Below are 16,010 nucleotides of genomic sequence, written 5' to 3'. Positions count from 1 at the left end.
CCCCCTGCTGTCGTCTTCTCATCCCTGCAATGCACACAAACACTGCACAGGTTTCCCCGTTTGCCGATCATCTTCATTGAGTTTAGCGCATTACTTTCGGGAAAGCTGCTACCTGTGTATCCATTATTGAAGTCCAACTATATCATAGCACAGTTAGCCAAATGCAAACGTCATCCATTCGGCCGTGAAAGCCAAAATAAGCGTCCGAAGAGCAGAAATGACTACATCAGTTTTAATCCAGCCAGTAAAAAATACCGTAAAAGATAAATGAAAAGAGCCTCCAGGAAGAAATGGTCATCTTTAATGAAAAAAAATAAATAAATCCCCATATTCCATTATTACATAAAGACAAAATCAAATATATTTTTAATCGGGTAGAAAATGGCTTTACTTTCTTATGTGTTTAATGCATCTGTATAAATACATGGGTTTCCATATTTGAGATGAACTACTTGATAAATACATGACATTTTCTACAGTATTCTAATTTATTGAGATGCACCTGTATGTGATAAACTAACGATGATGTTTACACACTCTCCTGATTGCCCAACCGAGATGAAAACTTGGCTTCACTTTTTTAAATACTAATGGGATTTGAGCAATTTAGGCTCCGATGTGATGACTGAAAATCTTATAATGGCACGCAAACAGAATAACACCCACTGCCACCCCCCCCCCCCCCCCCCCCCCCCGAAGACTGTTCTGTCTCATTTAAGCCTCCTCCTTATTGTGGAACTTAAGCAAACAAAAACTTTCCACTTGCCTTCCACATCCAGTTTAACTGAAGAACAAAGAATAAAAATCAAGTGAGATAAACAATTCAGTGGCCACAGTAGATCTGACCAGATTAAAAAAAAAAAAAAAAAAAAAGGAGCTGTCAGATTGCTCTAAATGTTAATCATAAGCAGTGCTCAAATTATACACAAAGGTATTTTTACAGGAAGGGCAAAAATAATGGCTTCCACACACACACACACAAACTACCCTGGAGCATTAATTGCCATTTTTAAGAAAGTCATTTATCATCTTGATGATAAAAAAAGAGCTGGATCTCCATATGTTAATGAGTCAAGGGAAAGCGGTAAACATTAAAGACGACCTTTACAAGTTACTCAAAAACATTACATAGATAATTTGGCTTACTCTCAGTCATTTAAATCTTCCAATTAACTGAAAGTTTAACCCTAACAAGCAGAGGGAGAACACGAGGCCCAAAAGGTATACAGTACAGATGGATGAGTGCTTAGAACAGGTTTGCCATAAATGCTATCCATAGATGTGAACAAGTGTGAACGGTAGTTTGTTCATATATGCCTTGTGATTGGCTGGCGACCGGTCTGTCAGCCAAAGTCAATCGGGCTTGGCTCCAGCTCACTCGAGACCCCAATGAAATAAATAAATAATTACATTAATTCATTCACTGCCATTGATGCCTATAAACGTCAAAAAATAATTTGAACTGTTTCTATTAGTTACATTTTTTTTCCCACTTTTGTTAACAAGAGTATGAAACCTAGACATTTTTTTTTTAATAATCTTAAAAAAAAGGTCAGGCGATTACATTTTTTAATTGTAATTAATCGCATGACTTCAATAGTTAACTCACAATTAATCACAAATTGTATATCTGTTCTAAATATAAATTCATTTTTTTTCTAGGTTTTTATACTCTTGTTCATAAAAGTGGAAAAAATGTTAAACTAACATAAATAGTTCAAATGATTTTTGGACGTCTATAGCCGTCAATGGCAGTGAATGAGTTAATTAAGAGTCAAATAAAACAAAAGAAGATATTGGAACTGTATTTTGAAAAGACACAAAGCGCACGTGACAATAATGGGGGCAACACAAAGTATGGCAACAAAAGGTAAACAGTATTGGGGAAATTAACCAATTAAAAAAAAACAAGAAATTAAAACAAAAACTAAAGGGAATGAAAGTATACTGGACTTGTATAGCGTCTTTCGAAAGACCCAAATACGTCTGACAATAATAATGAACAAGTATGATGATCAAAATCTATACAAAAAAAAATAATACCAATAAGAAAATAAAGCTAAAAAATAAAATAAACAAAAAGTAAAATAAAGAAGACATTGGAATTGTATCGCACCTTTTCGAAAGACACATGCCAATAATAACAAGCAACAACAAAGCAATAAGATGAAGGCCATTGCATTGAATCGGTGCCATTTACGCCCCAAGGAAATAAAATGTCTCAATGCAGGGTAATATTATCTGTAAAATGCATATTTATATTAAGCAACGTGTCGTGCATATTGATCTGATTGCATACAAAAACAAATAATGATATTTCAACTATGACTGGGGGTGGGGGCAGTGGGCGGCAATCCTATTGACAATCGTCTATTATGCATACTTTTTCATTAACTTTTAAGTTTTGTTCTTTTAGTTTTGTTACAATATTAATTGTTCACAACCTTCTTGGCCAGATCACCCTTGAAAAAGACATCTAGAATTGTATGGCACCTTTACAAAGACACGGCGCAGTATGAAGCCGAGAAAAATTATAATTAATAAATAAAATAAAATAAAAATAGAATATAATACCAAATAAGTAAGGAATAAGAAATATTAAAGAAAAATGAAAAGAAAAATCGGTGTCTTTCAAAAATAACATCTATGACTTAAGTTTAAAAAAAAAAAAAAACATTGGTCACTCTGCAGATATTTTGTTTGGGTTGTTTTTTCCAATTTTTAAACTCACAGGGGTGCATGTTATGGAAGAGTGTAACCATAGAAACCCCACATGAGGTCAGCAGAGCCACCGTCACAGCCGGAATAGAAAGCAGGCGTGTTTCTGTGTGCTCGTGTTAAGGAGTCAGATTAGATTTCCCTTTCCCAGTTACCAAACAGAGGAGGCCAACCTGCTCCATCAATTGTCCGTTGAGCCTTGTAATTGGCCGTCGGAAAGAAAGGAAGAGCGCACGCGCTGATGAATCAGTACAAGTGCGAGGGAAGCAAATGAGAGGGCAAAACTGAGGAATCAATTGAGCTGTGGCTTCACACCCCGTCCCCCTCTCCTCTCCCAGACACCCTCGAACGGAATCTTCGGGTCACGCTTTTTGCCACCATTAATACTGCGTTGCCATGGCGACGCGCGCAGCCGGGCCTCTCACCAGCTTCAGATTGTTTCCGAAGTGGCAGAAGAGGGAGGAAGGGAAGGATGGCAGTGTGAGCACAGGAGATGAAATGAAGTCAACTGGGGAAGTTTCCTGCTGTGTAATAAAATGATGGAGAGAGTGTCAGTCAGTCACACCAAACGTTGGGGAAACGCTATTTGACATCAAGCACGGATAAGGGATTGGGAGAGAATATGGTGTGGAACAATCACATTAAACACCGTGGGGATTAATTTGTATGGGGATAGTTTTTATTTTCACTCCCTGTAGTTAACATCTGCTCTCTTAATTGTACAAGCAATGTGATCCTTGCTACACCTACGCTGTATAGTCTGCTTAGCTTAATGCTAACAAACAATGTTAAATTCAAATGGACGGGCTAAAGCAAGTAGCCTATGGATAATATAACCGACATTTATACTTTAAAACCCCTGTGACGAACAACTAATATTACTGCGGCTAACTTTCCTGTATATCTGCATTATACTGCCCCCAGGTGGCTAATGTGCACGCACCAGAAGGAGCAGCACAACGTCCAATGAATTGGAGTAAAAAATGTAGCAAAAACTACGCCGTTGTTGTTACTTCGTTGTTGGCCTCTAACGCGATCCTAGCACAAAGGGAGTTTGCTAATTTGGACGCCGGACCGGAGAGATGAACACTCCCACAGGTTAGCTTAACGCTAGCTAGCTAGCTAGCTGCTACGACAGACATGACATAGATGGGCGACACGGATGGATTAAAAACTTTACTAAAACTTTTTCTTAGGTTGATGTGGCTGTGTTAGCGTGTCGGCCAAATGTGTACACACCAATATTTTTTCAAAAAAGTGAATATGAGGCTTGGGCAACTTATGGTGTAGATAAAGTGCGATAAAAGTGCATTTTTTTATTCATTGGCAAAAGAACAATTAGCAACCTATTCAAATTTAATTAGGATTCGGTGGTTGAATGGTATATGCCAACGTGGATTTGGTGTTCGAGACCATTACTATATGATTTTTAAAATAAAGTATGTGTGGGTACCATCTTTCTTTTTCTTTGCTTGACTCCTGCAGAATAGAAGACATGCCTGTTCAATCAGTCAGCACCATAAACGTTAAAAACGGGCTAATTTCAGTGAGAAAAATATAGTGCGTCCATATTTCTTGATCCTCTGGATATGTTGACAAAAACATCTAACGGACATCTCTTTTCACAACACCTGGGAACGGTTTTAAATTCCATGCAATATTTGTCTGGCCAGAAGTCTGACCTGTGCAGTTTACTAGCATCACCTCCAGATGGCATAACAGCCAGGCGCCACTTGTGACATCATTTAACAGGAACAATGAACAATGAACACACACTGCTACTACTTAACAATGGAGTTTTTACACTTGCTGAAATTCACCAGAGGGGGCTGGAGCCCATCCCAGTTTGCTTAGTACAAGAGCCACCCTGCACTGATCACCTGTCAATCACAGGACTGACACAATCCGACCACACTGCACCGCACTCCAGTCTGCCTCAAATGCGATTAGCCAACAATCAGTTCCCTGAATCTTTTTCCACTGTTACTTAAAAGGTTCATACGGTAAACGAGAGTCAAGGAGATACCGCATAAAGCAAATAGAGATAAACATCAGCTTTTTATCAGGTAAGGTTTCCTCCTCTGTCACTATCAGTCTGCTTCCTTGTCTGTGATGGTCAGCTTCACGTCAGGGCGCCGTGACCAAAACAGATTCCTTCACTGTAACAGCGGTCGATTTGCTACCTTTCCGATGCGCCTTCATCTCCGTCTCTTCTCTGTTAATATGTGACCGGACCTGTGTGTGTTTGCCCTGCTTATTGACTGGTCTAGAGTCCAGGCGGGGCCTTTTGAAAGGCCGACCTCATCACAAGAACGCGGACGATGGAAGGTATTCGCGGAGCAGCGGGGATCAGGACGGATCACGGCAGAGACATCAAATCGATGGAATGATCCCGCAGTTTTGCTCAAGCAGAATGAGAGATGTTATTGAATGGAAAACGGCCGGTGGGAATTAGACAAGTGCACACAACAATTGATAAGAGTAAAGGAGGAAAGACTGACAACATGTCAGTAACAACATTTGCAATTCCATCCACCCATCCATCCAAAGCGCCTTTCCTTATTAAAGTTGATGAATCACACAAACCCCACACAGGAGATTTAAACCCGGGAAGCTCAGAGCTCCGGAGTCTGACGTGTTAACCGCTCGTCCACCATGATGCGCACAACTCATTAAAAATATTTTTTTTTATAAGCTCAAGGGAAATGATTACTGAACACTTGTAAAATATCAAACATGATGAGCGTAGTTGGCCTGGATGAATGGAGGTCTTGGCGCAGTCTGCCAAATAAGCTCTCAGCCTGCATGATGGCATCTCATTTGAGCCACGCCATTACTGGGTACACGGTTATATGTAGCACCATAATACAATGTCAATTAAAGCTGCAAGGAACAATGAACAGAATTTTGGTTTCTCGTGGGGGAGTTCTGGAATGTAACCCCTGAAATAAATGAGGGACTACTACCCCACTTGTTGGGGTGGCACGGCTCAAGTGGTAGAGTGGTTGTCTCCCAACCCAGCAGTTGTGGGTTTGATAATTTTTCAATTGTCGTATTGTGATCAACATGTCTAATTTGGTGTCACTTGGTGAAACCGAGTCTTCTTATATTCAAGGGGACGCTGCAAAAAAAAAAAAAAACTACATTTATTTATCACCATTATACAAAAAAATGGTTTGTTTTTAGGAATGCTGAAGCTACCAAAAGTCGAATCAGCCCCTGGAGAGTTTTCTTAAGCCGGCATTTTCCCGGAAGGTAAAAAAGAACCTTCAATCAAATTAAATCAAATCCGTTCTCAGCTCCTCTGATTTGCCATCATATTAAGTTTAATATCAAAAATACAATCGAATATTTTCGGATGCTTTTGAATCTTTGTTGAATCTCAGCAGTAATTTGTTGCGCTTGTGTAGGATCTTATTACATTCCGTTCCCTCGGATCCAGAGGCAATCCAGGTGAATCTGTGTGAAATCTGACCTTGCACTAGCTATTTAGGTGCTAGACTCTCACTCGTTGGTTTCACAGACAAATGTTTAGGCCATGAGAGAGGTGTAGCTCTGTTTGTTCACTCTATTAAAATCCATTCATTCTTATTAGGCGGCGCGGGTCGGTATCACTTTGCCATTTCAGCACTTGTAATTTCTCCTGCACCAATTTATACGCCCACATCTCAACTGAAAATAGCCATAACGTTGTTATTAGCGATATTGACAGTGCTAATTGGCGGCTTGGGGAAAAGAAAAGAAAACAAAAATGTTTTAAACCTCTCACATTAGAAGCCAACTGAAAGCAGCTTTATGAAGTGAAAAAGTAACTTGACTATTGAGTGTCTGCCTGTTGCAACAAAATTAACGAGCAAAAGTAGTGCAATTTGGAATTCAAGATTTACTGTGGAATAAAAGGCCTTCAGTCAGAATCTAAAGCAGTAACGGAAAACGTATGGCCCACTCCATTCTTTAATCCACCAAACATTTACATATTTAGGTCCCCCCTCTTATAATTGTTTAATTAAAATGTAATTATTCACATTTGTATTATTTGAATTCATTAATCATATTAAATAATTAATTGATTGTCAACAATAAAATTAATGAATTAGCACAATAAATATTTATGCATAAACATTTAACAATTATCAATTAGTTTTAGTAAAAAATTAATTAAATGTAATAATTAAAATTGAAATTGTGACATAATATGTTGTTGTTTTTTTTACATACTGCACTTCCAAGGTGTCGCATTAATTCCAGCAATACCCCCAAAATACCACTTGGTGACAGTTTTGCTCTGCAAACACCTTCCTGTTCCCTCTTTGTTATATTTCTATTTAAAGTGAATAGTTTTCATTTATTTTAGTCGTATGGACTTTAACTCATTCACTGCCATAAATTCATTAAAAAAATAAAAATAAAATAGGGGCGACAGGCAATTAATTTTTTTATTGTAATTAATCGCATGACTTCACTAGTTAACTCACGATTTATCACAAATTTTATATCTGTTTTAATGTACAAATAAAAATATTCTAGGTTTTCATACAAAAGTGTAAAAAACGTTAAACTAATAGAAATACTTAAAATGAAATTTTGACGTCGATAGCCGTCAATGGCAGTGAATGAGTTAATTTACAGGAGTTCTTCTATTTTCTTCATACTCGTATGCTGGTTTAACACACTGCCTGTACAATTAATAAAGCTTTTATGGTGGCAACAGTTTGAGCCTGGGATGAATTATTCAGCGCTGCTTCTTAAGTCAGCGCAAGTCGTACACTCCATTTGCTTCATTTCAGCTCACTAGACGACGAAGAGATGGTCCATCATAACCCAACAGAATATCGACAAAACCTTTAAGAATCAATCCACTAATCGTTTTTTAAACCCATTGGTTTAAAATCCCTGAGGGGAAGGATACTATAGTAGGGTGGTTATCATTTACCGGTAACATGATGTGTCACTGCCGTTTTTAATGGCTGCTGCGATGATTAAGAGCAGCTAAAGTGATTCACACCAGTGTTAATGACTCACCTCCATTACATAGATTACATGTATGGAAGCTCTGATGTGTCAAAGTGACTTTGTGTGTCCTTAGTCCTTCACATGACGACGCTTCATCCCACACTGCGCAAACAGGCGTTGTAGGAGAAAAAGGAAAAATTACTACCTCCGACATTTATTGTCATTGTCGAGTCAATGGCGTCAACGTGGACTAGTGGCTAACACGCTTAATAGTTTTGGCAAGAGCCGGCTGGGCCATTATTAGGCATTATAGAATGCCTAGACTAGAGTGACGTGGACTCAAGAGGGCACTACAAAATGGAGGTGGGGTGACTAATCTTCAACATAGTCATATTAATTATAGATTATGGTTTGCATGTTTAGTTGTTGGTTAGTTTGTTTCTTCCACAAAAGCTGTTTTCCATCGACTATTTATTTTACAAATCATCTGTGTTGGAGGACGGAAACATCTCAAACCTGCAGGACTCCGGCCCTCGAGGACCAGGAATGAGGAAGCCTGGCCTAAATGGACCTTTTTGAGAACACACAGGGAAAAACGTAACACGCCAATTCGTTACTGTGGAAGGCGTTGGGAGTGTTGACATGCTGCCTTCAGAGGGCGGGAGATGCTCTCAGCACCCCCCCCAGCAAAAGACTGCAATTAAACCACGTATCTCCCGAGCTGTTGATGACTCAGGAGTGTTTAAAAAGTGGGGGCAGCTAAATAATCACGATTAAGAAAATACAGCAAAATGTTGCAGTGGAAGACCTTATTAGTTTTTACCTTATTTTGCAGATACGGTCATATATTTATATAAACTACTGCACCACACTTCAGACATGTGTGAGAATGATTAAATAAATAAGTCTCATTTTCTCACAGCACCCTGTGTGAAATCCCAGTGTGTTTATTTGTGGACTCATTTTCTGGCAGGCAGCAGTTGGAGTTTGGCACAAGAGACAATGCGAAATCATGCAGCAGGCTAAAAGTCCTAATTGTCATGTCTGAATGAAACACAAAGATGAATTGTATCATAATTGCAATGGTCAATTATAAATAATTACGCTCAATCAATTTTTTTTTCTCATTTAAAATGATAAACAGTTGCTTGTGTGCAACTGTTGCAGCATTTATTACCATTTATGATAGACAGTAAATTAGAAAAGTAGCAAGCACACACATGCATCATTTCAAACGGGCTTCTAATTTCAGCTCATTGTGCTAAGAATGCTAATGCTAACTGCTAATGAAAGCTTACATAAAAATGTTGTGCTTTAGCTTAAAGGGCAGCCAAGTGTGCCAGTTTTTAGATAATATTTTAATATTACGTTGAATGCTCTAAACCGATACATCCACCAGGCTAACTAGTAATATTAACTTGTATATGAATGTTATGTTTCTTTAGCTTCTTATATGTATGGCAGTGTTGAGTATTTTTATTGAAATAATTGCTTTTGATACCTACCTTCGTTGTTAGAGAACATATTTTTATCAAATGAAATGATCTTAAAACCCAAGATTTCTAAAGCATGGCAGCTAAGGCTAGCTATTTGCATTAGCTTGCTTTACAACGTTGTGCATCTCATTTGTATTTTAATTTTATTTGGAACATATACGATCATTATTTTACAAAAAAAAATGTGTTTTACACTTTGCCAATTTCTAAACATTTAAGATTTGCAAACTCATTGTAGCTGATAAGATTGCTAACAATAGCCTGCTAGCTAATCTGTTTAACTTAGAAGCCAGTCAAAAATGGTTCTTGTTGGAATTTTATACAATTCATGTTGAATACATTTTTAAATAACGCTTGTATTTGTGAACGCCTGATGTTCATGAACATTCATGTATGTCCATTATGACTAACTGCTAACATTAGCTTGCTTTACTTTTTTTAATTTTTAAACTTGTTAGAGACCAGGCAGGTCCGTTTGTTGGGAGTACTTCGCATGGTGATCCTTAGTATTTTTACAACACTAGTTTTTGTCATTTATTCCTAATTGCATCGTTGAATGAAGATTTTTAAAACAAATGAACGTTCTGAACATCTGATTTTAGTTGACTTTTAATGGCCGTTAAGGCTAACTGCTATCATTATAGCATATTTTCCATTTAACTTTAGACAAATTTGACACCTCCTGGTGTTCACAGCTATTTCTCTGCATGTGTTACCTCTCCTTGAAGGCTGTGCTTTATTTAACTTCTCCACTCTCTCCCAGGGGAAGCTGAGTGGGAAGGCCGCTGACCCTTCTCTGGGGGACCCAATTATCAATGACTTTTGACCTTTCGTGACAGACTCCATCGTCCGTCTCATCATCAGTCATAGTAATGAGAAAGAGCGGCGGACAAGGCCAACCATCTTAGATACCGGAACAATTAAGCGACTGAAAACGTGATTTCGGTCAAAAAAATGTAACACACATTGGCTTCTACCTAGAAATGACACAGAATGTGTGTGTAACACGCATTAATTCAGTATATGCAAATGGACTGTCATTAAAATGAGTATTTCAGTCACAGAACACTACAGGGGGGAAAGGACAATGGAAGCGAGTGAAGGACAAGATCCTAGGGTCATGTGACGTGATTATGAAAGCAATTAGAAACAGAAGGGTTCAACACCCTACAACGCCAATTATAACATTCTCATTTGACATATGCAAAAGAGTATGTCTCATGATTTGATAGGACAATTTAAAGCGAACTAATCTGATATATGATATGTCAGGCTGGTATTATCGACATGCATTTTTTTTGTACATACCGTTCAGTTTCAGGAAGATATGATTTTTCGTTTAACTCGTCTTATATACTATGACCCAACGAATTTATGAAAAGGCGATTCACCGCTCTGGTGAAAGCCTCCATGTTGCGATCCCTCTTTCATGCCGTGGCCTGACTTTGATTAATGAAAGGACTCCCTCCTCTCCCATCGCTAAGACGCGCGGCGTTTACATGTCATACTTGCTCCTTTTCAGCCTCAATAGCCTTCTGACGGGCAAATGAGGGCAAAATAGTGCATGTCAACGACACGTTGGAGGCTATGAAATGGCCAACGCGATCAGCGAGGGTGCTTTATTAAGGTGATTCTGGCGGATAGTGGCAGATAGTGAACTGCGTGTGATGAACAATCCTGACATTTGCATCAGCCGCTGATTGGTGTGCATAAATCAAGCACACACAGCATCCGTCCATTTTCGTTGAGATACCGTGCGGATCGGACCAGTTAAGGGCTTGGCCGTTCCGACACCTGCACCAGTTAGCGGATCGATGCTTCCTCAGGCAGGTGGGCGGTAAGGGATCAAGGGGAAGTATGGTCAATGAGGTTTGGAGGAGCATCTCTCTTCTTTTTTTTTCTTTTTTTTTTAGAACAGGGGGGTCCAAATCAATAACCTGACATGAATGAGAAGGAGGTGTGAGAAAAGACAGGGGGGGGGGGGGGTGCAAAAACGATTGTGACTGGTGAAGATAATGAACAAGTGGGAAGGAACAGGACTAGCTGTTCCCCTTGGAGGCTCAACAGGACCATTTTTTTGACAAATTGTTCCCCGTTTTTGAAAATTCCTCGAGAAAAAGAAAGTAGCAGTGGCTTCACACAGCATCTATATGGGCTGCTGCCCAACTTTCAACAGACATTCCGCAGCCAATTAGCGGCAAGGAAAATGATAATCTATGCTGTTGATGCCAGTGAGAATGTGTGACAGGTACAGTTAAATGTTCTTCCACTAGTTGGCCATTCATACAACAGAATGCTAAATTGAAACAAATGGGCCCAGATGTCCTACTGATGTCAAAATACATTGAGATTATTATGATTATTTCAGTACATATTCTTTTTATGGCATTTTTTTACAAAAGTGGCGTGCCAAATTTTGTCAAGTAAAATATGGGCTTTGCCGCTATATCATTTAGGGAACGCTGACCTCAAGTGTGGGAAGTCTAATTAAAGCTATGCAACATGGATTAGATTAGATTTCAAATGGCGGGCGCGCCAGCCTCCGAAGGCTGCTTTGCCAAGCGAATCCCTTGCAGGGAAATACGACGGCGAGGAGGCAATGTCACACAGATGATGGGGATGACAGCTGATGTCAGGCTAACGCTAGCGGCGGTGAAACGCAGCCTGTGCTTGGAATCACTTTCGAGCAACTGTAAAGTGCACTATTGCGTTCTCTGTGACTACTTATCAACATCATCGTTACAAACTTTTATTATTGCGTCTCATTATGAAGGGCTATATTTTGAGAATCGCTAAATACAAACAAAACAAAAGCTTTTTAAAATGTCAATTTTCACGCTATAAATCATACCATTAATGATACAAACCAGTAACGATTGATTATTACACGGGCAGACACAAGCAATGTAATAATTCAAAACAATTGTTGTTAGTGGTCACATCACCCATTCGGCCTGACACTTGTTGCTGGGCAGAATTTATAAGCCTCATTTGTAACGACATCAAACATCGGTGAAAAAGTGAAAGGAAATCCTTAAAAAAAAAAAAACAGCACGATATCTGACATAAGTATATACACCACTGTGGAATTAATTATAAATAAGTACTGTTGTATTTGATGCCTCTTTCTTAGGTTGAGCTTGAATGATTAAAACAAATGCAAATAAGAAAAACGGGTGTGGAATAGATTCAAGAATGCCTAAAATATAGCGCATAAGTCAGTGAATTATCATTAAACAAATAAATAAATAACTTAGCTAATTCAATAGCTAAAACTCATAGCTACGTATTCATTACAACAAAAGTGCCATTGTCCAATGAAATTCCATTTCCAAATTTTGGAGAACCATGATTTTTTTGAGAGATAAAGAAAAATGGTGCCCCCTGCTGGCTCCAATGGGGCACTGCCTCCTGAGCCCCAAATGTGCCACTCGTAGCTTATTAGTCAACACACTACTTTTGTTATCTAGCAAGTAAGGACAAGATGTCAGAATACTAAAAAAAAAATAATAATCAAGAAAAAGAATAAATGATAAATTTTGGATCTGAAACTGGATTAGCTAGGATTGAGCGAAATATTACAAACAATAAATAAACATAAATACAACCATAATAATAAACAATGTTAACTTAATACCTTTCTAACTGTGGCAATATCTTTGTAACCAATACATCTCTTGTATTGGATTAAGCAAGTGTCTTGTTTTTGTTTGTTTTTTGTTTTCAAACAACTGCAGCGTGATAAAAATAACACATCGTTCTCCTGCGGATCTCAGCAGGGTAGACAAAATCATGGAACAATCCCTGAAACCCCCCCCCCAAATTAGCCTTACTCTCATCAGGGTTTGGTGATGCAAGGATGGCACTGTGTTTCCGCTTCACCTCCTCAACTTTCTCCGCCAGAGACTCGATGAAACCTCGGATTTCTTCCACCTGTCGCAAAAGAGATAGAAATAGAGATTTACTGTACATCTGCTCGACACGCACCAAAAGCAGGAAGAAGCGCTAATTAGACTCAACTCAAGTTGTCATTATCATATTAGGGTTTGATTGTTTGTGTGCAAACTGAGTTTGCATTTGTGTCCACAGTAAATTGGTTGAAAGTCCAATTACAGCATGCAAAAATTTCAATCACATTAACATATTCCAATTAAAAATAAAAAGGCTCTCACATTGTCTGATACATTTTTTTGAAGTGCTTTTTTTTTTTTTTTTCGTCACACGGTTGCTTAAATAAATCACCAGTCAGTAGTTCAGCTGCTGTGGAATGGAGAAGGGGATTTGTTTCATTTTACCTGTCATTTCCTTTTTCTTCGCCTTCATTGTGTCCGTCATTTCAGTATTTGCATTCTTTTATCATTTCGGCATCTGGCTTCTTGTGCTTACCCAAATCCACGACACTCAAAATCAGCGCACTGTTGCTTTTTATTGTGTCATAGACTTGACAATAAACCTGCTTGTGCTTCAGTACATTTGTTTTTGTTGTTCTTCCCTCTGAATTTTGAGGGTATTAAATTTCCACGCTTGGGCTCATTATGCTGTTTTAAATTGGAAATCTTCAGCACAGGTGTCGTCTCATGGCATTTTAAGCACGTGGGTTTTTATGCTGGTGGAGGGAGAATGATTGCAAATGTTGAGTCTATTCTTCTTTGAATTGCTGATGGTCGCGGTCCACTTTTCGTTTAACAATGAACTTGGAATGAGCCGTTTCCCTATTTTAAGATACTCTGCATGCAAAGTGTCAGTGAAAGTAAAAATAAATAAATAATTGCACTCGCAGCAGTGAACCCAGTGACTGCGTAATGTTGCCATGGGGACAAGTCTTGGTCTACACATGCTGACGTGACCAAAAACACAAAGTGAAAGAGAAGAGTTTTTATTTGGGCATGCATGCCATGCGATGCAATGGTCAAATGATGATATTAATGACATTAATGATAAATTTATGTCACATGTGTTGCACTTCAAAAATCGTGTAGAGTTTCGCCAAACAAGTTCTTTCCCTTTTGCAAATCATTGTTGGCCTCAGAACAAAATATTGTATGATTTTTGAAATTTGTTTTTATTCATTTATTTTTTAAGCAATATTTTCCGACCATGTACTAGTTTTAACCTGATTTGACTTAATTTTAGTACCCATACCCATCCCATGCGCTAAAAAACAACATATTTTACTTTTAAGACAAAACAAGTTTTACTTCTTTCTGTCCCCATTCATTTCTTTTACTTTACTTTGAGTTTTAATATGGCTTTATGTTGTCTTTTTTTCTTTTACTAATGAATTAAAAAATGATTGATTGATTTAAAATGACATAAACCTAAATTTAAATTTCTATAACATATTCACATATTCCAGTACTAAATTAATAGACGTCAACAACTTTTAACTTTGTATCGTCTCAAGCTAACATTAGCTGTACTGGGTTGCAAATTCTGGTCCAGAAAGTAAAAAGCCAGCTACAGTTTGGCTTTAGCCCCAGGTGCTAGCTAGCTAGCTCCCCGGGTGCTCGTTTATCTGCTAGTTAGCTAGCTAGCTAGCTAGCACAAGGGGCTAAAGCCAAACTATGGCACGGTTTTTACTTTCTGGACCTGAATTTGCCACCCATGCTGAGTTTATCATCTCAAGCTAACATTAGCTGTACTGATTTATTAACAGACTAAGGAATTTACAGCAGAATTGATCTTAAAATGACAAAGTTTGATTTTGTAGTCTGGCTATCCATTTTACGTCATCACATTTTTGGTTTTTATAGCCGTAAGTCTGCACCCTTCCCGCTCGGATTGACATAACAATATGATCGGTGGTCTGATATGAAAGCGCATGCTTGTCTAATTGGGTTTTAAGTGATTGACAGGCTTATCCTCCAATCATGAAAATGTCACTCCCTGATTGACAGGCGAATCCACCAATCATGACAGTGTCATTCCTAGTGTGCGCTCGCATACTGTAAACCAATTAATTTTCCATTTGATTTTTTAGGCAAACAAAATGAACCCTTTCGTTGCATTGTGTTTCAAGTTCAAGTCTTTTTAGTTTTTGTCAAGTTAAGTCGCAAGTCCAAGAGTCCATGTCACATTAGTTTTAGTTTAAAATAAATAAATAAATATGGAGTTTTTGTTGAATGCAAAATAAATAAAAAAGTCACTAAGCATAATAAAAGAAAGCATACTTAAATGGACGCAGATAGCTTATGTATGATATTAATTGACAAAATTGGTTTTAATAAGTTAGGTTTCGAGTGTAGGTTTGCGGTTTGAGCGTCCTGGACAGTGGACACTATTTTCTGTCCGTTAAAATCCAGAGCTCGTTGGTTCCGTGTCCTTTAAATTGAGGTTTCTCTCCAACTCATAAATCAGGGTACCGCTTAATCATCTGAACATCCTGCTTTTGACATCAGCTGCCACAACTTGGCATCCCCGCTCTGACATCCTAACCGATCACGGCCTTTCACTTCAGTCTCTGGCAACATGGGGGCAACATCTGGAGCAACAGCAGGTCACATCATCTCTCATGTCAGTGCTCTTCATCATTCCTGACTTTCATCTTACCGCACAAAAATGTCTGCGCTCCAACCGGAGCACCTGCTCCGCTTCGGGCCAGCCCATGTCGACGAGCGCGGTCGGTTGACGGATGGCGCATTTGACAGTTTCATTCGCGGCTCATCTTTCAAACGCCGGTGCCTTGATTGACCAGTTTCATTCGTTCAACTCAAAACACTTGTAGCTCAAATCATCTTTCCTCATTGAAATTAATGTAAATGCCCTCAATCCGTTCCAGCCAGAACAAAAATATGTTCGCTTACCACTCCCATATTGCCCTGACCAACTGTGATGTCATTTTAA

The 16,010-nt window shown here is 38.6% G+C and overlaps 1 protein-coding gene across 6 annotated transcripts in view; it reads right to left on the bottom strand.

Moving 5' to 3' along the window:
* Nucleotides 1–16,010, bottom strand: part of stx1a (syntaxin 1A (brain)) — a 55,345-nt gene that overhangs the window by 15,173 nt on the left and 24,162 nt on the right. For all 6 annotated transcript variants that reach the window (XM_086080305.1, XM_086080300.1, XM_086080304.1 and 3 more), the window contains exon 3: nt 13,001–13,100. In XM_086080305.1, the coding sequence (XP_085936431.1) occupies nt 13,001–13,100 (100 nt within the window). The remainder of the gene's footprint in view (nt 1–13,000; nt 13,101–16,010) is intronic.

This window comes from Leptonotus elevatus, chromosome 7, assembly GCF_054856555.1.
Source record: "Leptonotus elevatus isolate MCC_2025b chromosome 7, RoL_Lele_1.0, whole genome shotgun sequence".
Lineage (NCBI taxonomy): Eukaryota > Metazoa > Chordata > Actinopteri > Syngnathiformes > Syngnathidae > Leptonotus > Leptonotus elevatus.
This window is presented reverse-complemented; position numbering and strand designations above follow the sequence as displayed.